The sequence below is a fragment of the Chiloscyllium plagiosum genome, chromosome 6 (genome assembly GCF_004010195.1).
Source record: "Chiloscyllium plagiosum isolate BGI_BamShark_2017 chromosome 6, ASM401019v2, whole genome shotgun sequence".
Classification (NCBI taxonomy): Eukaryota; Metazoa; Chordata; class Chondrichthyes; order Orectolobiformes; family Hemiscylliidae; genus Chiloscyllium; species Chiloscyllium plagiosum.
Genome location: NC_057715.1, coordinates 12623788 through 12650333, shown reverse-complemented (window position 1 = coordinate 12650333; position 26546 = coordinate 12623788). Strand labels below are relative to the sequence as shown.

The window sequence follows — 26546 nt, the reverse complement described above, 5'->3', positions numbered from 1 at the left end:
CCCCCACCTTGTCTCAGTCTAATCCATCAAATTCAGCACCGCCTCCCTAACCTGCAATCTTCTTCCCGACCTCTCCGCCCCCACCCCAGTCTGACCTATCACCCTCACCTTGACCTCTTTCCACCTATCACATTTCCGACGCCCCTCCCCCAAGTCCCTCCTCCCTACCTTTTATCTTACCTTGCTGGACAAACTTTCCTCAATCCTGAAGAAGGGCTTATGCCCGAAACGTCGATTCTCCTGTTCCCTGGATGCTGCCTGACCTACTGCGCTTTTCCAGCAACACATTTCCAGCTCTGATCTCCAGCACCTGCAGACCTCACTTTCTCCGTAATCGTGGGCCGTGCCAAAAGCATATCGAGAGCCAGTATATATATATATATTTGCTGATTTTCATTTGCTAAAATGCAAGCACAAATGAGGGCAAACAGCTCAGCTTATTGTGTCGACCATGGAGTTACGAAAGCTGCTAGCTCAACAATCTCAGACTCGGTGGCAACCACATATCCTGAACAACGTTGTCCTATGGATGCAACAAAGGAGCTTCCGTCTACATAGAGGATTAATTCTGCATTTGGAAGTGACAGGTCAGCTAAATCCTCACAAGCAGTGGTTAAAAAGGTGATTTCTCAACAGGCAAACGTGCTCAGAGGAGGAGAGGTACTGTGGCTCTGTTAAAAACATAGCACGATTCAAGGTGGTGCAGTCAGAGAAGGTAAGTAGCGGCCTGTTGAGAAGGGCTGTCTCATATTTACTTTGACAAGCCTGAGTTAGATGCTGGGTGTGTGGGGAAGTGAGTTCAACAACAAAATGTGAAGTCAGAGCCACAACCAGCTGATGTAGGGTTATTCGTTAACCTGTACATGGAGGGTACGGATCACGAGGTCGCTGGTCATACTTGGTTTTTACTTGTAACTTGGCTCATGGTTTTGGTTCCTTTTGACCATCCTAGTCATAGACCACTGCTTGCCTCATTTGCGACTGAGAATTCTTGGACCTGGTCGTCATGTTTGTCCAAATCATGTCAGCAACACCAGAAAGAATACATTGCAAAACCATAGCATTAAACAATGGCGAGTCATCTCCTCGATTGAAGGCTTGATCTCCCGCAAATGTTCCGTAACAGGCCACAAACCTCTGCCAATAATCACCTCCCCACTCCCCATGCACCTTGGTACTCAACAATTTGCATTGGCAACATAACAAATCCACTATAGTGATGCTTCTGATCAGCTGAAATCTGCACCGCTAACCCCTTATTAGATATAATTGTCTAATCTTGTCATTTGTTTGCAATGCAAAATGAGGACACAGTTAGGTCATGCAGGAGCACAATGAATCGTGGATTTGACATCAAGATGTTCCAAGAAAAGATGTATGAACACTACAAATATGGCTAAATCTATGAGAAAGTTTTTAAAGCATTGTCAATTGGAGAGAGGCTGAAGTTGATTGATAAAGCAAATGGAGAACTGAGGTATGAAGTGAAAAGCAGACATTGCGAAGGAGCTGAAAATTCCATTGTGGAGGTGGCCAAAGCTGTGTGGTCTGCAACAGAACTGACAGATAATGTAATCATGGATGCAGTATTCTTTTTCAACCAAGTAGGCCAGTGACCCTGAAGAATCAGATGAATTCCCACCTGCTCCTCTGCCTGTTTCCCTAGCAAAGGTTGTAGAAATGCTTTGGGATTCTGCACTGTTGCACAAAGACACATTTGACTGCATTGACAACATGGCTGACTGTATCACACTGTCTGCCGACAGTGCTAAGCAAAAAATGATTGCTGAATCTTGCTGGAGCTAACTCCTGATATTTTCAATGCATTTTATAAGGTTTAGTCATTGTAACTTTTGAACAAATTGAATAAAGAAAGTTTTAACAAATTTACTGCTCTACAGCATTTTGATTTGGCACTTTCTTTGCCGTAGAACGTATTTTTCAGCAAAATGGGTTATGGAGGGGCCTCATCAGTTATCACAAAGCTCCACATAATCCAGATTTGAGGACAAATCTTCTGGTATTCAATTCATCAGGATTTTGTTGTAGTTTTTTTGAGGAAAAGCAAATTCAGAAACTCATATGGAAATTTTGTAACATACAAGACTGCAGACTAACAGCTGAAAATAGCTAAAGAGCCTCCTTCCAAAAAGGTATTGCTATGAGTCCACATTTCTGTGAATTGGGTAGCACTCAAAACAATACTTTTCACTGTATCTCATTACATGTGACAATAATAAAATAAAAATCAAATCAAAAGTGAGAAAAACAGGCAGGTAGCCAGGTAAAGCCTGTGTCATCTAGTTTAATGGGAGTCCCTGTGACTCAATTGATAGCATTCTTGCTTCTGAGTCAGAGTTTGCTGGTTTCTTTTTTTTTTGTGAACATGCCCATCCCTCATTTCTTTGGGTTAGTGGTTAGTTAGGCACTTTCTTGAAAACACTGTATCATTTTGATGTGACTGAATGACTTGCACAAAGTTACAAGAAAATTTTGCTCTGATAAATGAAAATATTTTAACACGTCCAAATCAGGATGACTGACTATAAGTTAATACTTCTATTTCTCTTTTCTTGTACAGTATACTTTCTGGAACTTCATTCCCAAGAACTTGTTTGAACAGTTCAGAAGAATTGCTAACTTCTATTTTCTGATCATATTCCTTGTGCAGGTATGAAACATTCTATTAGACATTCCCAATGTGGCTTCAGTCATTTCTTTGACAGATTTTATGTTTTTATTCAAGTGAAACATCGTTTTATCAGGTCCAGTAACTTTTGAGCTGTAGCAGGCAGTAAGAGAACCAACATAAGAGAAAAAAAAGACTTCTTGTCTTCACCCCCACCAATCTACCCACTGTAGCAGATGGATGACAGTATTCGGAGTCACCACTGCACAGGCCTGTGGAGATGAAAACCAGACTTCACACTGAGACATTGTGTTGTGTGGCACTATCACTGTGCTAAATGGAATGGATTCTGAACAGATTTAGGGCTCAGAATTGGATACCCATGATTGCTGTGTGTCATCAGCAGGAACAGGTCTATAGTCCACCACAAAATGTAGCTTAATTTCCTACCATATCCATCTTTTTACCATCACACCAAGATATGATTCCTGATTGAATGACAATTGTTGGAGAGCATGCAAGTGTAAGTGTAAAAATTACTCAATGTTTATTCCACAGAGGTATCTGCATACTAGCCAGTAGAAGCACCATGTCAAAGAGCTCAATCATCTCATAACCGATGCATCAGGTCAAAGCTGTGCAGGAAAGACACGTCCTGTCATGAAAATTGTCAGATAATTAAAGAACTACTAAGAGAGCGCTCAATAAACATTCCATCTTTATTGGTAGTAGAGTCCAGCATGTTATTGCAAAAGCTGATGTTTTCAGCTTGTAGTGCTGAACGGATGATCCATCTTGGCATCCTCCTGAAGTCCTGAGCATTACAACTATCAGTCTTCAACCAGTTTAATTCATTCCATGTGATAGCAAGAAATGACTGAAGGCACTTGATATGGCAAAGATCATGTCAAGCTCTGGCAACAACCAAACTACAGTGCTGAAGACTTGTGCTCCTGAGCCAGCTGATCCCTTAACCAGCCAATTTTAGTACAGTTATAACACTGGCATGATCTGACAATATGCAGAATTTTCCTCGTATGTCCTGTTCATAAAATGCAAGGGAAATCCAATGTCACAAGCTCCAGCCTTTCCGGGACTCTCAATTGTCAGCAAAATAATGGCAGACATTATTGACAACATGATTAAGCACTCAAAGGAAGTGACTGCAGAGGCATTTGGGGGCATTGGTCAAAACGTTCCAGAATTTACTGGATTCTGGGAGGATTTGGATTGGAAAACCGCTGATGTGATGTCCCTTTACAAAAACGGAGGGAGACAGAAAGCAGGAAGCTGTTAGCCCAACATCTGACACTGAGAAAATCCTGCAGTCCATTATTGTAAAGATAGCAGGATGTTTAGAAAAGCTTAATGCAATCCAATGATTCTTTAAAAGGGAATTCATGTTCTTTGAGGATATAACAAGCAGCATTGATAAAGGGGAACTAATAAGGGACGTCGGGTTATTGAAGGTAGTGTAGTGGTATGGATTGATACACAGGAGAGAGAATCAGGATTAACAGATTTGTTTTCAGGTGGGAAATATGTAACCAGTGCAATGCCACAAGGCTCAGATCTAGGCCCTCAATTATTTATTATCTATATTAATTGCTTCGAGGAGGGGACAGAGTATAATGCATCCAAATTTGCTAGTCCTACAAAAAGATGGGAGGGTATGCTTTGATGTAGACACAAGGAATCTGTAGATTGAGTGAGACAGGTTGATTGTGTGGGCAAAGACTTGGCAATGGAGTTAATGTAGGAAAGTGGGAGGTCATATGCTTTGGTAGAAAGAATCAAAAGGCAGAGAATTATTTAAATTGAGAATGACTCCAAATCGTGGGAAGAGATATGGGTATTTTTGTCCTTGAAATGCAACAAGCTAGCATCCAGGTTCAGCAAGTAATGAAGAAGGCAAATGGAAAGTTGTCTTTTATTGTTAAGGGGGTTGAAGTTTTAAAAGCATAAATGCCCTGTTACAATTGTACAGGGTCTTGATGAGGTTGTGCCTGACGTACTGTGTACAGTTTGAACCCAATATTTAAGTTGTGATTTGGTGATATTGGAAACTATTCAAAAGAAATTCACGAGGCTGATTCCTGTGATGAAGAAGTTGAGTTATCAAGAATGGCTGAACAGATTATGCTGTTAATCTTTAGAATTTATAAGAATGGCGGCGGGAGGTGGGTGACCTTACTCAAACATCTGAGAATTTTGAGGAGCTTGACAGAGTAGATGTTGAGAAGATGTTGCCACTCACGGGAGAATCTTGGTGTGGCGAATGTAGTTACAGAAGAAGGAGACATCCATTTGAAATGTGAAGGCATTTCTTCTGTCAGATGGTAGTGAATGTCTGGAATTCTCTTCCATGCGGAGTTGCGGAGGCTAGATTACTGAAAATGTTTAAAGAGAAGGTTGAAAGATTCTTTTGAAATATTGAAGAGTTTAGGACTATGAGGGATTGGCACAAAAGACGGATTAAGGCCTGGGGCAGATCAACCAGCATGTAGGTCTAGGGATATATAGGGGAAACCAGTTAGGACTCAGATGAGGAGAAATGTTTCCATCGATAGAGAGTGAGCCTGTGGAATTCATTCCCACAGAAAGCAGTCAAGGTCAAAACATTGTATAATTTCAAGATGGAATTATATATAGCACTTGGGGCTAAAGAGGTTATAGGGTGAGAAAGCAGGAACAGGCTATTGAGTTGAATGATCATAATGAATGGTGGAGCAGGTTCAAAGGGCTGAATTCCTTCCTCTTCATCTATTTATGATACAATAACCTTTGCTCCAATGCTTAGTTTGTGTTCTGTCAGAGCTGCTGGGTTCCAGACCTGATTACAGCCTTGGTCAAAAGATGAACAAAAGAGATGAACTCTAGACATGAGAGGACAGTAACTGATTTTGATATAAAGGCAACATTTGACTAAGTATGGCATTAAGGGGCCCTAACAAAACTGAAGTCATTGGAAAATGATCTATGGCTTGGATTCATAACTGGGACAAAGGATTTGGATGCAATCACATCAGTTCCAGGGCATTGTTGAAGAAGATACTCAGGGATCCAACTATCTAAAGGTGCTTAATTAATGATTTCCAGATATATGATGTTTGCCAACATTGCCTTATCCCATTAATGATAACAAACAAATTGTGAAGCGTATTCAATTATCAAGCAATTTTGCCTGTTGTTTACACTTGCCAATAAACGATGAAAAATCTTAAAATTTGAGCTCCTGTCTCAGTAGATTAACAAACTGTGTTTTTATTTTCAGTTGATCATTGATACACCGACCAGTCCGGTAACTAGTGGACTTCCTCTCTTTTTTGTAATCACTGTGACTGCAATCAAACAGGTGAGGCACGAGACAAAATGTACCTTTAGTCGAATTCTCTGCTCCCCTATTTGTTTTTGTTTCCTGCTTTTCCATAAATGAAGGTCATGTGGAAAATTTAAATGAGTAGGGGTAACTACCTAAAATTAAAAAGGAAACATTTTTTACACAATGTGAAGTAGAAAGATTGAACTGTCCCAAATAACTATGGTTGTTATGTATCAATTACAGCATTTAATACTGATGGTAGTAGGTAAGACTGTTAATGGTTTTGGAAAGAAGAGGGGTAGATAGAGAGAATTAATCAACAAACCCGACCTAACTGGATCATGGGTTAGCTAAAGGGTTCAAATCCATGACAATTCTGGGAAGAATTAAAATCACGAAGGCACATATTGAAATTAATTCTCAAAAGGAACAAAAGTGACACAAAGAGAAACCTTTTCACTGTGTAAGTAGTTAAAGTCTGTAAAGCACTTCCGGAGAGTGAAGTAGATTAGAGCAGTCAGAGGGAATTATATCTGCTATCATAAAAGGAAGACTGTGCAGTGTTAAATGAATCCAAACTGCATGGTGAAGTACAAAAAGGATGTAGATGTTTTTCATTGTTGTTAGGTTCATGGTGCTCCATTTCAGATCTCTTCTTCTTACATTCTCATCCTTCTGTGTTATGGCAATCCTTTACTTGTCACCCATTGGAATATACTAACAAAACTAATAAACAAGCTAACTAATAATCAGCCCTTATACAGTACAGCAACAAAAACAAAGTTTCACAGGTACTTATCAACTTAAATTAAAATGTGATTTTAGGAGCTGATACACTTTGGCCTCTGAGATGCTCACCTGTCAGAAACATCGAGTGTACCTGTGGACACTGCATGCTCCCTCCAGAGACATCTGGAGGTGAACATAATTATCTTAACGAAGCAGGAGTCTTGTCTAATGACTACATCCACAGCCTACAGCCTGAACCTGTTAGTAGCCATCTTGGTTAGCCTAAGGAGCACACCTGCAAGAAGGTATTTTCATTTGCAGTCCACATTCTTAAATGCATTCTGAACAGGCCGAACAAGCAACTCTATTGTGTGCAACTGCTACAAAGTGTAAGGTAGAACTCGATGGATCACCTGGCATTGAATTTGGCATTGGAAATGACAGTGGCAAACTTTGCAAAAATCCTTCTAACTAATATCTTGGGGTTAGGCCAAGTTTTGGAGAGTTGTCCCATTGACTAACCAAACAGCAGCTTGATATTGTAAGTATGTTTCTGTAAGTACAGCTATGTCCCAGATACCATGATTGCAGTTCTAATATATGACCTACCACAGCTGGCAGCACAGTGATACGGTTGAGAAGGCGTCGTCCTGAGGTCATCAACATTAACTCCAGACACCATATAGTTTCATTGTATCAGGTCACACATGGGCAAGGAATTCTTCCCATTTCACTTTGCCTGAGGAATCGGTCTTCATTCGTGTTAATATCTACTTGGAAGAAACACTGAGGGTGGCAAGGACACCAAATCTTCTCTGGGTGGAGAACTTCAATGTCCATCACCATGAGTACCTCGCTAGCACCAGTACAAATCGAGCTGGCTGACTCCTAAAAGACACAGTTTCTAGGCAAATGGTGATGCAACAACTGTGGGCAAAAACTACTTGATTTCATCCTCACCAGCCTACCTGTTACAGATGTATTTGTCCATGACAGTATTGGTAAGAGTGACCACTGTACAGTCCTTGTGGAGTGGTTTGAGAACGTCGCTCACCACCGTCTACTTAAGGGAAATTAGGAATGGGCAATAAATCTTGACTTTGTCAGAAATACCCACATTCTGTAAACACACAAAAACAGCTGTTCTGTTCTTCTTTGGATGCATGTTCATCTTTCTGTGAAACTTTAACCGGATTTACTGGGATATGATTTATACTTTATAGGACATAATTGTTGATTCAAGGTCAATTTCACTTGATTCTGGATTAGTCTGGTTATTTTTTAAACTCCTAAAAGCTCCTGAAGCCTGACTTCCAATTCTAAATTCTTTTATCTGAACAATACCAAATTGTCAAATTCCACAGAATCTGTAGGAAAATGGTGGTATTTATCATAAGGATGCCGACAATGTTTCTCTTTGTGAGAACAGTTTAAAATTGTTGGTTCTGTTTTTTAGGTGAACGCAACCTAGTGCAGGATAGATCTAATTGAGAAGTAGAGCACCCTCGATACATAATTCAAACCATAAACAAACTTGTTTCATCTTTACTTCAGTTTTACCTCACTTGTGCCTTTTAAGGTAGTTTCAAACCCACTTGAAAGCACTTCAAAACTTTAAAAGTGTTCACCTTGTAAAAGTACAGCTTTAATTGATTTACATTCTCACAAATATGTGACCAAGAGGCTAAGAAAAGTCAAGATCACATTTTCTACTGTAGAGATGTCCACAAGACCATCATTTGTCGGAGCAGAAATGGGTCATTCGGCCTATCGAGTCTGCTGTGCCATACAGTCACATTATGCCAATGTGATCGTCTTCAGCTTTGTTTTCCAGCTTTAACCTTGTAATCCTTGATTCCTTCACTAATTAAAAACCTGTCTCTCTCAGCCTTAAGTATACTTAGTGACACTCCCTCAACAGTCCTTGTGGGAAAGAATTCAGTGCGCAGATTCAGTACAGTCGGAGAAGAAATTCTTCCCTGTCTCTATCTTAATTGAGCAACTCCTTATCCAAAGATCGTTCCGTCTAGTCCTTGACTCTTCCATAAGGGGAGGCAACTTCTCGACATCTACCCAATCATTTTACTTTCAATTCCGTGAGATCTTGTGCCTTGAAAATCATACCACCTTGAACACGTTCAAACTTGCCAGTGATTTTCCCTGTAATAGTCACAGCCTTCTATTCACTGGACCCTTCTGGTCCATGTATTACCCTAGAACCAACTTTTGACTGTTGTCCTTTTGGAAAATAGTTCTATTCTCTTCATCATTATTATTTTGACTATCACTATCCTGCATCTTAGTATTCATACTCTGCTGCTCAGAAGTGTCAGAAATATGAGAATGCGAGCTGCAGAGTGCCTCATCACGTTTTACTAATTACTCAGATGTTGCATGATTACAGTTAACCCCATTTCCCTGAATGAATGTATAATAAATCCCATTCAAAGCTGACTAAGCATTATTTTGTTTTAATGTCATTTAATAAAACAGTGACAATATATGCATTTAACCTTGTGAGTTTCAGTTTCATATTGTTTGCTAGGCTTTCTGTTCTTCGGCCTGCCTGCTTCAGAGCTGTTCTTGACGTGTTTGCATTAGTCCCTCTAGCCTTCCTGTCCCTTCCCTCAGTCTCACTTCAAACCCACGCCTCTCTTTCCCACCCTCTCTTCCTACCCTTAAAAGTCTGTTTCTGTGGTGTCTCCTGTTCTGAGCAAGTATCGAGATTGTGGGCTACCTCTTGTGGTGAAAGTTGGTTGCTGCAGGATATTTCTGCCACTAGATGGAGCCTGGTCAGTTAAAAGTTCATCAGGCAAATGTAATTTTAACATGTACTTACAGTACCTGCACTGTATTACTTCTATGTTTATAAGTCTACTTTGATTTAAAGATCATTTTTATTTATGACTGTAGTGTTACAGACAAATTGTGAGTTTTAAGACAAATCTCTCCCTATTCTCACCAACTGTCCATAAGTAGTTTGTTTTCTTCCCCCTTTCTTAAAGAAAAATGTGGTGGTATATTTTCCTCACTCCCTCTGTTTGTGAACTTGACTTTCTAAGGATTACAGCAACACCATTGAAAAGTTAATGTACACACATGCAAGGAGATATGGAATCAGAATAGGTAAAGAGATTATCCAGGTTGTCATTACTTAAGTACAAAACATCTGAGGTATACCAGTTCATCACTGTACCTGTTTTATTTTAAAGTGGAGCCCAGATGTCCAAAGTTGGAGTCAGCTTTCTAGTATACCTTATGGATTGTTGAGCTAAATGCCTGTGGCCCCTTAAATGAAAAGATAGGTATTCTTGCAATTCTGTTGTATAGGAGTTCCTTCTCTTGGAGGCAGTTGTCTCTGTAGGAGCTTATACCACAATAGTTTAGCATTGCAGCCTCATCAGGAGAAGCTGCTTTTGACCTCCAGGGAGGTTTCCATAATGTTATTGCTAAGACCAGTCACTTGATTAAAGCATCATCCTTATTTGGCTGCTATAATCTTTTTGTTCTGCTTGGGACAGTAGGCATTAGGAATGTATGATAATTCAACTTGATAACGTTTTAAAGTTGTTTTCAGGTGAGAAATGTCCTGATGACACCTAACTGTAAGATATTTCTTTTATATTTACTGATTTATTTGAACAAAGATGGCAAAAATGTTGTACAGTATCTCAACCTGCATGTTTTTTTCCCAAGCAGAAATGTCTGTGGAGACCTAACTTTGGCTTTAACATTGATCCCTATGGCAGACCATGTTTCACACAAGGTCACAATTTTCAGGAATGCATATGCAACTTTAAATGAGAACTTGCTGGACCTGAATAATTTTGACTACGGTGTCAGAGAATTACTGTCTTCCCATCACACCTTATAACACTACTTGGACCTTTTCCATTCAATTTGACCCTGTCTTTTTGTAGTATGCTAAATCCACAGCATTGAGGTTTATCTGTGGTCTTATGCAATGATTTAAGGCTCATAGTATTTGCACTCACAGTCTGCCTTGATTACACTTCTCCCTGTGTGTAGGGCATCCAACTGTGCAGGAAATATAGAACTAATTATAGACTGTGTTCCAAACTCAGAGGATCAGTCACCACTGAAACTATTCTTGGATTTCCTGACAGACCAACGTATATGGACTTTAGCTGCCAGTCATTTGAAGCTAGTTTTTCATATGGACTGCCCATGCCAGGGTAGATGATAGCTTATAATTGTATTGGTTAGTTGTTATCTTATGGAACATATCATCAATAACGGCACAATTCCTTTTGAAATGCCCTTTACTGAAGTGTCTTTGAGCCTCAGTGTTCATCACTACAGTGTTCATATTTTCATCTCACCCTCCCCACTGTTGGTAGCTAGGAATGTAGCTGTTACTCTCAGTCCAGTCCCTAAACATTTTTCCACAGTTACTCCTTTCTTTGCTGTGTATTGCTATAGACAGACAGAATTCTGTTTATGAGATAATGTTTATGAACATGTATCTGATCTTGCCCCATGCTTTTAAATCTTTAGCCATTGCTTAATTAAAAGTCTCATGCTAACTATAAATTCTTAATATGCCATGATAGTACCCTCCAATATTTTAGCATTTCTCATATGTTTCACTAATCTCTTCAATACATTTTGTGTATATATTGTCAACTATCTCTTCATCCTTTAATAGGATTTTTAATTAGTGACAGCAAAACTTTGTGCGGCACGGTGGCACAGTTGTTAGCACTGCTGCCTCACATCGCCAGAGACCCCGGTTCAATTCCCGCCTCAGGCATCTCTCTGTGTGGAGTTTGCACATTCTCCCTGTGTCTGCGTGGGTTTCCTCTGGGTGCTCCGGTTTCCTCCCACAATCCAAAAATGTGTAGGTTAGGTGGATTGGCCATGCTAAATTTCCCATAGTGTTAGGTGAAGAGGTAAATGTAGGGGAATGGTCTTGGTGGGTTGCGCTTCGGCAGGTCGGTGTTGGACTTGTTGGGCCGAAGGGCCTGTTTCCACACTGTAAGTGATCTAATCTAAAACAAATGAGCAAATTGTCAATGTAACTTGAAGGAATTTGCCATTTCCTCTCAAATTCTTATCACTTGATGCCATTTAACCTTTTTAACATTCTGATTAGCAATACTAGATGTTGTTAAAGGATTCAATAATGTCCTGATTGAGTAATTTGCAAATTTTGTGACTTGACAAAAGCAATTACCAAATCATGTTCCATGCATTATTTTATTCGCTCCTTTTTCTTCATGAGAGACTTGTTCAGCAGCAAGGGGTATCTTACTAAAAATCATCTTTCTTTTTAATGATAATAGATCAGAAACCCTGCAGCAAAAAAATTAAGGATTTACATTCAATTACTGACAGAACCCAATGGAGGTGATGGCCTAGTGGTATTATTGCTGGACTGTTAATCCAGACACCCAGGTCATGTTTTGCGGACCTGGGTTTGAATTCCACCACGGCAGTTGGTGGTATTTGAATTCAACAAAAAAAAATCTGGAATCAAGGGTCGAATGATGACCATGAATCCATTGTCGATTGCTGGAAAAACTCACCTGGTTTGCTAATGTCCTTCAGGGAAGGAAACTGCCATCCTTACCTGATCTGTCCTACATGTGACTCCAGACCTACAGCAATATGGTTGACTCTTAACTGCCCTCTGGCCAGTAAGGGATGAGCAATAAATGCTGGTCTAGACAGCAACATCCTCATCACATGAATGAATTTTTTAAAATTCTGTATGAATACCATGGAATTTTGCACGTGTAAATTGTCAGAGAAACTTCACACAGGGTCAAACTTAACTTGAAGAGCTAATGAGGGGGACTGACTAGAAACAAAATTGCTATCGTGTAGAGGAGGCTATTCAGTCCATTTATTCCACACCAACTCTTCAAACAACATCCCACCCAGATCCACATCCTCCACCCTATCCCTGTGACCTGCATTTCCCATGGCTAATCTACTAGCCTGCACAATCCTGGACGCTATGGGCAATTCGGCATGGCCAATCCAACTAATCTGCCCATCTTTGGACTATGGGAGGAAACCGGACCACCAGGAGGAAACACCAGACACAGGGAGAATGTGCAAACTCTGGAGAGCGTGGTGATTACCTCATCATCAGTCTCACCAGAAAGTCACTTCTTGCAGGCTGATTTATCCTCCAGGAAGACACAAAAAAGACTTTAAAAAACTACTGTCAACATTTCTGGACTCGATTAGTGAAACTGAATGTTCTTATGTGCACCAGCTTTTTAGAGCATTACTACCCCGTGAAATCACAGTGGAAGAACTATCCCCTGGACACCCTGTATTATGGCTAAAGATTTTATCTCACAGCGTGAACCAAACCAGCATGTTTTTTAAAAAAAGGAATCAGGACAGAGGAACTTTAATCACCCATAAAACCTTGAAACTCAAAAAAAACCTGACTGTTCAATTACCACTAACCTCCACTGCACCGGCCACAAAGTTCAATTAATTGCTCTTCACAAATATTTCAGAGACTGATCTGTGTAACTGTGTTTTTAACTTTTAACTTTATGAACTCACTTTTATTTCTAATCTTTGTTATGCATTACTAATTCTTTTCAAGTTTAGTCATTAATGAACTTACTTTTTGTTAACTCAAGAATGCCTGGTTAAATTGGCTCCATTTAAAACAGAAGTTCATTAGATTGGGGTGAATGGTTCCCATGAGGGAAGGGATCCTTTTCAAATTAAGCTTGTTTGAACTAACCAAGGTGATGGGTTAATGAAGAAGGTGACTCAATTCATCCTTCCTCAGATAACAGCTTGACAACTTGGTGTATCCTGTTTGGGACCATAATGCAGTGCGTAACCTTGCCCGGGATCTGGTCATAACAGTCTGTACTAAGAAAGTGGGTTACCCCATCTACTCTATCAGGATTCACCATTCCTTTCATTGACTTTAATGTAATGTCATCTCTGAATCTGAAGAAAATAGAACTTTAATTTTGCCTGACCTTACTTCGAGTGAATCAAAATAATATTTGATCCAATCCATACCACATATAAGTGGATGTACATCTGCTGATCAACCTAGCGTAATTAAATGAATCTGTGATTAGTATTGTCAATACCAGACTTACTGATATTGCAACTAGTGCAATTCATTCAAACTGATCAAAAACATCATCTGCCTCTGAACCTTGCGTGCTGTGCATCAGCTCAAAAAACATGTGGAGGTGCCGGTGTTGGAATGGGGTGGACAAAGTTAAAAATCACACAACACCAAATTATAGTCTAACAGGTTTATTTGGAAGCACTAGCTTTCGGAGTGCTGCTCATTCATCAGGTAGCCTTTGAAGAGGATCATAAGACAGAATTTATATCAAAAGATTATGGTGTCGTACAACTGAAGTAATATATTGAACAAACCTAGATTATTAAGTCTTTCATCTTTTAGAACTGGTTGCAGGTTTTGATGCATTAACGTGTAAATCCCAAAACTATTTTTGAGTCACATTCTCGAGATGACTTAAGTTTTATAAAAAAATGGTGACATCTCAGTTCTGAAAATGCATTAAAGGTGCATTTCCAGATACATTCTATTTTGCTGAAAAAGCACACAAGTCTGCAGGCAGTCATACCATCTGACTATTTTTATAAATTCCAACTTGGAAATATGATTCGGAGATGCCGGTGTACAAAGTTAAAAATCACACAACACCAGGTTATAGTCCAATAGGTTTAATTGGAAGCACTAGCTTTCGGAGCGACGATGACCTGATGAAGGAGCGTTGCTCCGAAAGCTAGTGCTTCAAATTAAACCTGTTGGACTATAACCTGGTGTTGTGTGATTTTCTACTTGGAAATAAAACCAGTCTGACTCAAGATTGGGATACAGACAGACTCTAACCTCACACCTTTAATGCATCATCTGAGCTGAGGTGTCATCTTTTTTTAATAAAACCTTAAGGTATCTCGAGAATGTGACTTAAAAGTAGTTCTGGGATTTGCATATAAATGAACCAAAACCTGCAACCCCATCTTAAGGATGAAAGACTTAACAGCAACCTATGTTTGTTCAATATATTATTTCAGTTGCATGACACTGCAATCTTTTACTATAAATTCTGTGTCTTATGATTCTCTTCCAAAGCTACCTGATGAAGGAGCAGCAGTCCAAAAGCTAGTGCTTCCAAATAAACCTGTTAAACTATAACCTGGTGTTGTGTGATTTTTAATTCAATTTTGTAACATTTGCCACATATCAATGTTCTGACTCACATCTAAAACTCTTGTTGGTAATTCCCAGACATTTCTAGGATACATTCCTCTATTATTATTACTGCATTCTTGTCATCTGCCAGATGTTTTCCTCTTTTTTTTTGTATGCAATTCCTTTGTTCGGTTAACATCTGTGCCTCATATCTGCGCAGTCTTGAAATGCTGTGAGCATTGAGTCTTCCATCATCTTGAGATTCCAAAGTGTACCTGATGGTGGCTGAAATTTTTGCTTTTCCATGTTTTTTTGTTTTAAAGTATCAAATATCTGATCCAGAAGCACATCTCGTTCTGAGAATCTTAACTCCAGCTTAGCCCAGGTGCTGATCCATGCGTGACAGTACTGCAATTTTAATGGATTACTTGAGTTATCACATAGAAATATAGAATATAAGGGTGGGAGTAGGCCATTCAGCCCTTTGGTCTGCTTCACCCGTCAATATGATCATGGCTGATCATCCAATTCAATACCCTATTGCTGTTTTCTCCCCATACTGCTTGATCCCTTTCGCCCTAAGAGCTATATCTAACTTATTGTTTGAAACATTCAATGCTTAGGCTCACGCTCGCTCTTTCTGCGGCAGAGATACAGGCTTAGCAAACTCTGGGTAAAGAAATTTCTCCTCATCTCAGCCTTAACTGTGTTCTACCCCATATCCTTTTGACATCAATTATTAATCTTGTTTAGCAGTTTACCCAAACCTTCCTCAGAAGCCAACTGATGAGACCATAGCTCTGAAAATACCTGCACCTGATTTTGTGTTTTATAAATTTTGAGTGACAGTGCCAGTGCCACGCCTTGTTTTCTGGCTGGTAAGGAGGTAACCTGTATCAACAATTGCTACTTTATTTTACCATTGGTTCAGAGATTCACAGAACATTAGTGGGAAATCATACGGTTCTTTCAGTTTCAACTGTTCTTCTTGAAAGTAACTCTCGTTGCAAACTTCAGTCTTAAAATAATTTCTTAGCTTCCAATCCTCATCTTTTGGCAACTGTGCTCTGCTACCATGCGTAAGATATGAAAACCTGATGTGAAATATGGAACGAGACATAACCTTAGTTCTTGTTAGATTTAATCAGAGAACAGCATTATATACTGCCAGTATTCACTCATTATCCCTGTAGTCCTTTTTTGTACTTGATTAAAGACAACAGATCAATTTACATCCACCACTTATTTACCCCCAACTGTGATGGCATAACTGACATAGCATTAACCTGCCTAGTTACAGTTTGGGGTGGAAATAACATTGAGTGAATTATTCTGGAGAGCCACTCCAGACACTATAGGCTGAGAGACCACCTTCTTTGCTGCAATTATTCTATGTAGCCCTTTGATCTGAAAATGTTTGATGTGGTTACCTTATATTTTGCCTTTCATATTTTGCACTTTACTCAGATCAATGGGCGGTTTATACATTCCGTGATATTTCCTGTGTAACATAATGTGCTCAATGTCTACCCACAGGGATATGAGGATTGGCTTCGGCATAAAGCAGATAACGCAGTGAATAGATGTCCTGTTCACGTCATCCAGGGTGGCAAAGTAGTTCAAAAACAGAGCAGAAAATTGCAGGTAAAAAAGCTGCTTAGGCATGTGTTCAGGTGGTGTGGTGCGTTAGAATTAATGTGGAAGGGTTTGGTGGGAACAGACAGTGCACGATTTGCTTTTGATAATGTTCGTAAAATTGCTGTAGGTTGGAGACATTGTGATGACCAAGGAGAACGAAACTTTTCCATGCGACATGGTCTTCTTGTCTTCGAGCAGTGATGATGGAACATGTTTTGTCACTACAGCCAGCCTAGATGGTGAATCAAGTACGAAGGTAAGAAACTGAACAGCCATATTCTTGCTGTAGAAGCCAGCCTGTGATAAGTATCTCTTATTTCAATCTTATAATCAATTATCTCTTAATGTAATTCACTTAGCTACTTTTTCCACTTCACTCATGTCTCGTCTGTTCAGAGTAATGGTCAAAAATTACTCTTGTTTGCCAGTTTTCCTGCTCTTCCCGTAGATTCACAATTGAGTATAATCCTGTCATTCACACACGAGCAGTGATCAAGAGCTGGAGCCACGCACTCCAAGAGAAGAGACTTTAATCACATGTAGTTTCATTACTCCCTTCACATCAACCACAGCCAAGACCTCTAATGCTTCATCCCTTTCCCCTTCCCAAACTCCCCTCCATCTATATCTGTCTGTGAAAGAAAAACTCTTTAATTTCACTTACAAATGCACTTCAGTGGCCTAATTGTTACCTTTCTCTTTAGCATGACATTTCGGCAATTACTGATCTAATGAAACATTCTCACCTCCAGTTTTGATGCCATAGATCCCATTAAAACACCACTCTTTTTAACTCTGACCATACCCGAAACGCCCTTCATTGCAGTTCACTTAAGTCCACAAACATTAAAGGATATCATGGCTACCTAGTTTAGCTGGATTTGGATAGACCACTAAAGCACTATTATGCCTATTCTCATCTGCCAATACTTCTCCCTCTTCCAGCCTCATGCTGAAATGCAAAGATAACCCCTGATTTCTTTTCTCAATTGCCATCCATCTTAAATTCCCATCTCTTTCCCCTCACCCACTCCCAAATGAAAGCAGCTCATTCATTTTGTTGTGAGTAAGATTGAGAGCATCCACTCTGCTGCTCCTTTTCTCCAGTGTGCCCATTAGGCTCAACCTTTTCTGATTGTGCACTTGTGCTGAGCTTGCATTTTTTTTTCTAATCTCTCTTGTATTTCTCTGCTATCTTTTCCATGACATGCACCCCTTTTCCCTCAACCCTATACTACTAAATTGCTGACCACTCAACTTCTCTTTCTTGCTCTACGGTTAACAGATGTTGTCAACGGTTCTGTCTGTTCAGTTTCAGGTTCTTCAAATCTGTCATCATCACTTCTCCTAAAAATTTTAACCTTTGGCCACTTTAACCTACTGAGTCACCGCCAACTTCCCCTTCCTCTCCAGTTGTGAATGTGCTTGGAGACGTAGGAAATGTAAGGAAGAAATAGATTGTTCTGCTCTATCTCACATTCCTGTTCTCTTATCATTTCCCTTAACGTTTTTAGCTTTTATAAATATGTTGGGTTTTTTTTGCTTTGCTTCCACAGCCTTCTGTGGTAGAGCATTACAAGGTTCATTCGCCTTTAGTGAAGAAACTTTTTCTCATCTCCGTCCAAAGTGAGCGACTACATATCCTGACACTTTGACACCTTGTGTTGGATTTCCCAGCGAGGGGAAACATTGACTCTGCATCTGGTCTGTCCAGCCCTGTCAGAATGTTTAAATGTTTCAGTGAGATCCCTGTAATCTTCGAAAATCCAGTGAATGCAGGCCCTGACTACCCAGTTTCCTGCCATCTCATGAATCAATCTGGCATACCTTTCCATAAGTAAGGCAACCAAAATGTCTCATAATACTCCAGGTGTGGTCTCGCCAAGGTGCTGAACAGCTGCATTTAAGAATTCCTTGCATCTGTGATAAAACCCTCTTGCAATGGAGGCCAACATATCATTTGCCTTCCTAGTGCTTATTTTCAATGACTGTTATACAAGGGCACTCAGATCTTTTTGTACATCACATTTCCAATAGACCACCATTCTGTTTTTCTTACTGAAGAAGACAACTTCAAATTCATCCATGTTATACAGCATATTCTATATTTTTGCCAACTTACGTCAAAATCACCCTGAAGCCTCTTTACATCCTCCTCATCACTCTTACTCTCAGCTATTTTTAAAGTTGTCTCACTTGTAAATATTCCCTCATCTAAATCATCATTATATATTGTGAATAGCCAGAGCCCAACACAGATCACTGCTATACCTTAATTATCACCACCTTCCATTCCCAAAAAAGTTCCATTTATTTTTATTCTCATTTTCCTGTCTCTTAACTGATTCTTAATCCATGTCAGTATATTATCCCCAATCCTGTGTGCTTTCACACAATATGCCTTACGTGGGACTTTCTGAAAATCCATTTCTGCTGCTACTCCCCTTATCTCTTCTACTATTTATCTTCTCAATAAACCTCTAGTAGGTTTGTCAGTCAGATTCCTTTCTATAAATCCATATTGACTTTGTGTAATCAAGACAGTATTTTCAAACTGCTCAGTTCACACATCCTTTATAATGTCTCTTCACAAATCCATGACTGTCTTTCCCCAAACTATTGAAGTTGGATTTACTGTTTCCAGTCATGACTCACTTCCTGTCACAGAACTTGGGTGTGCATGTTGTAGGATATCAAACCCTATGCTCCTGGAAAATGCTATGTAAAAGACTGTGAATTGCCTGTGGAAGTGGACCTGCCAAACAGAATTGAGGTGAATGGAGAAGGACTGGGCAGCACAAGATATAGAAACCACAGGTTTTTTTTTTGAGGGAATGTTTATATCACTGGCAAACAGCATTTGTTGCACCATCCTAAGTTTTGCTCTGAAACAGTGGCTTTTAGTTTCAACAAGTGTGTTGGCCAGGTCAGTTTCGGAAGGCAGATTTCCTTCCATAAAGGGCCTTAGTAAACTAGATAAGCTTTTACTATTGATCTCCTCTGTTACTTCCCCAATATCCCTTTCATTTCTTTTTCTATATACTTCTCAGCTTTGTGGAGTATCAAGCCTCAGCATTAGATATGAGTTTTCCCCTTTCTCTGCCTTATCCCATATTGTAGAAGTTTATGCTCCAACATAAAACGATAAATGAAGTTTTTGTGTTACCTTTGTCAATTTTCTGTGAACAAAATAAGGTAATTGTTGTATTTGCAGTGCGTAGATTCCAGATTATGATTATAGCAATTTTTCTTTCAACATTTCTGACGCACAGCTTTTAGTTCTGTCCCATTTAGGTGCTTGGAGTAAATCACATTCTGGTTTAAGAGCAGAATATTTGATTTTGTGCTAAAGTTTTCTTAAAGCAGTGACATTAACATTAACATTGAAAAAAATTAACATTTTTAATGTTATCTTTTAAAGCTTCAGATCATAATTGTTAACCAGTGTGTAAGCTTGAAATGTTAACCAGTGTATGTAATTGGTAATGATTTATACAATAATTCTCAATTTGCATTCTGATCATGCATCATTCAAATCATTTGACATGATTGTCACTTTTTAGAGTTATATATCACTGATCTTCTCATAATTATTCCCTGCTGATTGAGCAAGTTAGTAATTTAATGCTACACTGTGCAGCAACATAGTTGAGGAAAATTCTGGATAGAATTTTTACCTCGGGCAGGCCTGATGTCAGACAGCAGATATTTCCAGATTCACTTTTCTTCCAACAGACTTATCAAGCTGTTCAAGATACAAAAGCTTTGCGAACTGAGGCAGAAGTGGACACTTTGAATGCCACCATTGAATGTGAACAGCCACAGCCTGATCTTTACAAGTGAGTCTCTGAATGGATGTCAAATCTTAGTGCAGGCAAGAGTTGGTGAGTGTCTGTTCTTGCTCAGACCTACTATAACTTTCATCTCCTGGGGTTGGATTACATAGTGATGATTTGGAATGTTAATCTGACAACTTGGAGTTTAAATTCTCATTTGGTTAAGCAATAAGCTGCAGGCCTGGTTATTGATCTCTCAATTCATATATTGCAGCATTTATGGACACTTTTTCAAATTACATTCCAGCTGCATTAAGACTATATGAGATTTTACTATATTCCGACAAGTCAAACCCCATTTTCCCTCCACTGCCTGTAACCTCAATCTAATTCTCCTGATCATTTTCTGTATCTTTTAATGTCCCACTAAGTTTAAAGCTATTCTATTATTTTTACCCAGTATCCTCTAACAACTACCTTGTGTAATCTCTACCATCTGCCCATTCCCTGTTCATTTCCAATATATTTAAAAGGAAGTAATTTAAATTTTTTATGATGAATTAATGTTTAATCTGGTTGCAGTTTCTGATAAGATAGCAGAAAATGTTAATGAGAGTAATGCAATTGATGCAGTGTGCATAGATTTACAAAAGGCATTTAATACAAAAAGAAATGCACATAATTGGCTTGCTAGCAAAGTTGATCCTCATAGTTATCAGTGTACCTTTTATACTATCAGCAGCTAAAGGGACACAAAGTTAACTGAGTGAAAGGAAATAGGGGATAGTGGGATAGTATTTGGACTGGAGCAACAGCAACCTTTATATAATAGTTCAACGTAATGAAACATTCCAAGACATTTCATAGGAGCATCACAAACCAAAATGGCATTGAACCTTATAAGGAGACGAACAGTCAGAAGGGTAGCCAAAGTAGGTTTTATAAAGTGCATTAAAAGGGGAAGGTGAAATGTGATTGGAGGAAGGAAGGTGTACAGCGACATCGCCAAACACTACCACCACTTCCCCCCCCCCCCCCCCCCAACACACACATGCACGTACACACACGTCAGCACTAGTATGCTGCTTTTCCTGATATATATGTACAAAATGACACCAAACTTGGAAATATTATGAACAATAGGGAGAATTGTAATAGACTTCAAAGAAAAGTGGACAGTTATATACGATGTATAACATTTTGGTTGGAAAAACAAGAATATGCAGTATAACTCGAGTGCAATTTGAAAGGAAGTGCAGAAACAGAGAGACATGAGGCTATTTGTGTGCAAATCATTGAATTTGACAAATTGTGAAAGTGATTTAAAAATCAAAACTTACGGCATCCTGGACTGCATAAATAGATGCATAGAGTGAAACATGAAAGACATTAGGATGACTCTTTATAAAGTGCTGTTTGGCTCAGCTGAAGTTTTTTTTAATCTTTCATGGATGTCTGCATTGCTGGCAAGGCTATTGCTCATCCCTAATTGTCCTTGAGAAGGTGGTGCTGTGTTGCCTACTTGACAAGCTTCTATCCATCAGGTGTTCTGTTTAGAAGGGAATTCCAGGATTTTAACCTGGCGACATTGCAAAAATGACAATGTCGTTCAAATCAGGATGGTGTGTGGCTCCTAGGGAAATTGTAGGTGGTGGTGTTCTAATGTATCTGCTATCGTTCTTTCGGGTGGTGGAGATATGGCTGAGTATTGAGAGAGACTTCTCGAGTTGCAACTGTGCATTATATAAATGATATATCCTGCTATTAATGTGTGCCTATGGTAGATGGAGTGAATGTTTAATGTGGTGAATAGGGTGCTGATCAAATAGGCTTCTTTATTTTAGACTCTGTTGAACTTCTTGAGAGTTGTTGGTTCTGCAATCCATCTGACAACTGTGGAGTATTCAATCACCTTACCTGACCTTGACCTTGTCAGTGGTAGAAAGGAGATCTATTTAGGAGATCAGTTACTTACTCACTGCAGAAGTCCCTAGTCTCTGACTGTTCTTGTATTTTGATGACTGGTCCAGCAGTTCTTTGTTAATGGTAACCCCCAGTTATTTTTGGGGGATTCAGCGATGGTAATGCCATTAAATGTCAAGGTCAGATACTCTTTTTAGGGGTGTTCATTGCCTGACATTTGTGTCATGCAAAGTTTGCTTGCCACTTATCCACATAAGTTGCCAGTTTGTCAAAATTTCTCTTAATTTCAAGTAGGGCTGTTTCAGTATCTGAGGTCACAAGCGGTGCTAAGCATTCTGCAATCACCAGTGAAAATCCCACTTCTGACCTTACATTGGAAAGGAAGCTATTGACAAAGCAACACAAGATGGTCAGGTCTTTAACACTGCCCTGAAAAACTTCAAAAGTGAAAAAGTTCTCTTGGGGCTGAGATGATTGGCTTTCAATAACCATCTTTCTTTGAGTTCCAAACAGGATTGAGTTATACCCTGAATTCTCATTGGCTTCAATTTTACTAGAGTTCCTTGATGTCATACTTGGTCAAGAGCAGTCATTCCTGCCTCACCTCTGGGATTCACCTCATCTGTATTGTTGCAGTCAGTCAACATCTGAGTGCTTCTGACACAAACCAAACTGAGGATCATTAACAGGGTTATTGCTGAGTAAGTGCCATTGATACTGCTGTCATCAGCATGTTCATCACTTTGCAAATGACTGAGAGTGGGCTGCAATAGTGGTAATTGGCTAGATTAGATTTGTTGTGATTTGTGGATAAAACCATATTGTTGGGTATATGCCAATGTTATTGACGTGCTGGAACAGCTTAGCTAGGGTCATAGCTAATTCTGGAGCCCAAATCTTCAGTGCTACTGACGGGGCCCATTTCTTTTGCTGTATCCAGCATTTCCTGTTACTAAGTGGAATGAGTTGAATTGAAGATGTCTTATGGCATAATGAATAGTATCCCTGTCTTTGAGCCAGAAATGCTGGGTTTGAGTCTGATTCCCGGACTTGATGGCTGTGGAAGGAACATTCATAATATGACTAATAGATCTATTATCAATTTGCAAGCCCTTCTGCATACATATGACAGGCAGTTAAAATAAGAGAAACTCCTGCTCAGACCTCTCAAGCCTTTGTCTTCAGGCTAATGAGCTGTTCTAGGACAGAAGAAAATACTGCAGAATGCAGACACACATTGTGCTTAATGTGTTACTCTAAGTCTTTTCTTCCTGGGTATCAAATTAACGGCAGCATTGAATCAACTCCAGGAGGAAGCCAAAACGAATCATCAACCTGTTTGAAAATCATTTAGAATTTTCCTTTGCACTGGTGTGCCGGTTTTGCATTAATTGAGAATGGGTAATTTGGAGAAATTTTCTTCCTCCAGTTAATTTAATTGTTCACCACAACTCACAATTGCATGAGCCAGGATTGAAAAGCTTGATCTGATCCTTTGATTATGTCTGTTGTTATTTCTTCCACTGTTTAGCACATATTGGAGTCTGTGTGCAGTGTTATGAGGTTGAATCTAATTTTTAAGTATGCCTGGTGCTGCGTCTGGCATACTATCCTACAATCCTCATTGGGAAGGGTTGATTCCTAAACTTGAAGAGAATTGTTGAATGAGTGATATTCTTGGCCATGTTGTTACAGGTTATGGTTGAATACATTGCTGGTGATGCAGGCCCACAGGGGGCTCATGGATGTTCACTTTTGAGCTGTTGAATCTGTCTATTTAGTATGGTTTTGGTACCACATAACACATTGGATAGTATTATTATTGTAAACATTGGACTTGCCTCCACAAGGTCTGAGTGGTAGTCACTGCTTCCAGTACTCACTTTGTCATCCATTTTTGATTTTATTTTGCTAAGTTCCTGTCTCTCTCTTGTTTTCATATCTGTGCTTTAAGTCAGAGTGACTTATTATTTTGCCTTTATTCTCAACCTATGCTTTTTTTTTTGCTACAACTATTACCACACTCTTTGTCATTTGTCAGGACCAATATTGTTAAACTTGAAAGGGATCAGAAAAAGTTTACAAGGTTGTTGTCAGGATTGGAGGGTTTGAGCTATAGAGAGAGGCTGAAGAGGCTGGGGCTTTTTTCCCCTGGGGCATCCTTTTTGAAGTTTATAAAATCATGAGGGGCATGGATAGAGTGAATAGCCAATGCCTTTTTCTCAGGGTAGGGGAGTCCTAAGCTGGAGGCCATTGGTTTATTGTGAGAGGGGAAAGATTTAGAAGGGACCTAAGGGGCAACTTTTTCACGAAGAAGGTGGTGCATGTATGGAGCGAGCTGCCAGACGAGGTTGTGGAGGTAGGTATAATTAAAAAATCTAAAAGGTATCTGGATGGGTAAATGAATAAGAAGCGTTTAGAAGGACGAGTTGGACTGAAAGGTCTGTTTCTGTGCTGTATAAGTCCATGATTCTATGACTGTATAAGTCATTTCAAATCATAATGTTAACTGATTTTTGCTCTGATAGGTGCTACTCGTCCTACTGAGTTTTTCTGAGCACTTTCCAGTTTTATATTAATGATAGAGATTTCTGGGATATTTCCTGTAACTCGGACTATTGCTTGCGCAGTCTGTCGGACAGTTTTATCAACTTTGTAAGCAGCCCCAAGATGTTGGTAAAGTGGAATTTGCAGAGTTAACCTCTCTGGGTGTGTTGTTAGTGTTCCTATTGTCTAGGCTGATGTCAGGCCATCGCTCTGGTTTCATATCTTTTTGACTTCACCGTACTGCTTGGCACAAATACCATTTCAGTCGTGGATAAGATTTGACTACATTGAGTGAGTCTGAAGGTCACTGTTACTGAAACTCGTTCTTAATTCCAGGTTTATTAAATAATTTAATTTTAATTTCATACTTGGCTACAATTAATTTAGCCAGCAGTTCCATCCTATCATTTATCACCCCAATCTTTTCAAAGCCAAGCTGATGGCTCAGAATATCCTGTGTAAGGTAATTTTCTAAGACTCTTCAACCTCCGGGTTTCTCCAGTTTTTGTACTTTTCTTATTGAAGCATTTAGTCCACAGGGAACATTTTGGAATCAGTGTCAGTTGTCAAGTGAGTCTATTAAATAAAAGCAGTGATAAATGGAAAGATAAGCAGCAGGATAGCATGTGTGCAGGTGGATTTAAGCTTGAGGCAGACTAGGAATGCAGCAAAAAGGAAGGATAACTTAGGTCATCTTATGACTTCTTATATCTCTAATGATAAGAAAGTTAGCATTAAGGCACTTTACCTGAATGCTCGTAGCATTCGTAACAAAGTAGATGATCTAACGGCACAGATCATCGTGAATGATTATGATGTGATTATCACAGAGACGTGGTTGCAGGAGGTTCAGGACTGGCAGTTAAACATCCAAGGATTTACAACTTATTGAAAAGACAGAGGGGGCGGGGTTGCCTTGTTAGTTAAGAACAAAATTAAATCTATGGCACTGAATGACATAGGGTCAGATGATGTGGAGTCTGTGTGGCTGGAATTGAGGAACCACAAAGGCAAAAAAACCATAGTGGGAATTATGTACAGACCTCCTAACAGTGGTCAGGAACAGGGGCACAACATGTACTGGGAAATAGAGAAGGCATGTCAGAAAGGCAAGGTCACTGTGATCATGGGACACTTCAATATGCAGGTGGACTGGGTAAATAATGTTGCCAGTGGATCCAAAGAAAGGCAATTCATGGAATGTTTACAGGATGGCTTTTTGGAACAGCTTGTCATGGAGCCCACAAGGGAGCAGGCTATTCTGGACCTAGTGCTATGTAATGAACCAGACTTTATAAAAGATCTTAAAGTAAGGGAACACTTAGGAAACAGCGATCATAATATGGTAGGGTTCAGTCTGCAGTTTGAAAGGGAGAAGGCAAAATCAGATGTAATGGTGTTACAGTTAAATAAAGGTAATTGAGGGCATGAGAGAGGAACTGACGAAAATCGACTTGAAGCAGAGTCGAGCGGGGAAGACAGTAGAGCAAAAATTGCAGGAGTTTGTGGGTATAATTGAAGACACAGTACAGAGGTTCATCCCCAAGAAAAGAAATATTATCCTGGGAGGGATTAGACAGCCATGACTGACAAAGGAAGTCAGGAAATGTATCAAAGAGAAAGAGAGATCCTATAAAGTGGCCAAGAGCACTGGGAAATCAGAAGATTGGGAAGGCTACAAAAACAAACAGAGGATAACAAAGAGAGAAATAAGGAAGGAGAGGACCAAATATGAAGGTAGGCTAGCCAGTAATATTAGAAATGATAGTAAAAGTTTATTTCAATACATAAGAAACAAAC

General features: G+C 39.4%; 1 protein-coding gene across 8 annotated transcripts in view; it reads left to right on the top strand.

Moving 5' to 3' along the window:
- Nucleotides 1-26546, top strand: part of atp11a (ATPase phospholipid transporting 11A) — a 140165-nt gene that overhangs the window by 43568 nt on the left and 70051 nt on the right. For all 8 annotated transcript variants that reach the window (XM_043691213.1, XM_043691212.1, XM_043691220.1 and 5 more), the window contains exons 3-7: nucleotides 2582-2671; nucleotides 5904-5984; nucleotides 16399-16506; nucleotides 16628-16756; nucleotides 20236-20339. In XM_043691213.1, coding sequence (XP_043547148.1) covers nucleotides 2582-2671; nucleotides 5904-5984; nucleotides 16399-16506; nucleotides 16628-16756; nucleotides 20236-20339 — 512 coding nt within the window. The remainder of the gene's footprint in view (nucleotides 1-2581; nucleotides 2672-5903; nucleotides 5985-16398; nucleotides 16507-16627; nucleotides 16757-20235; nucleotides 20340-26546) is intronic.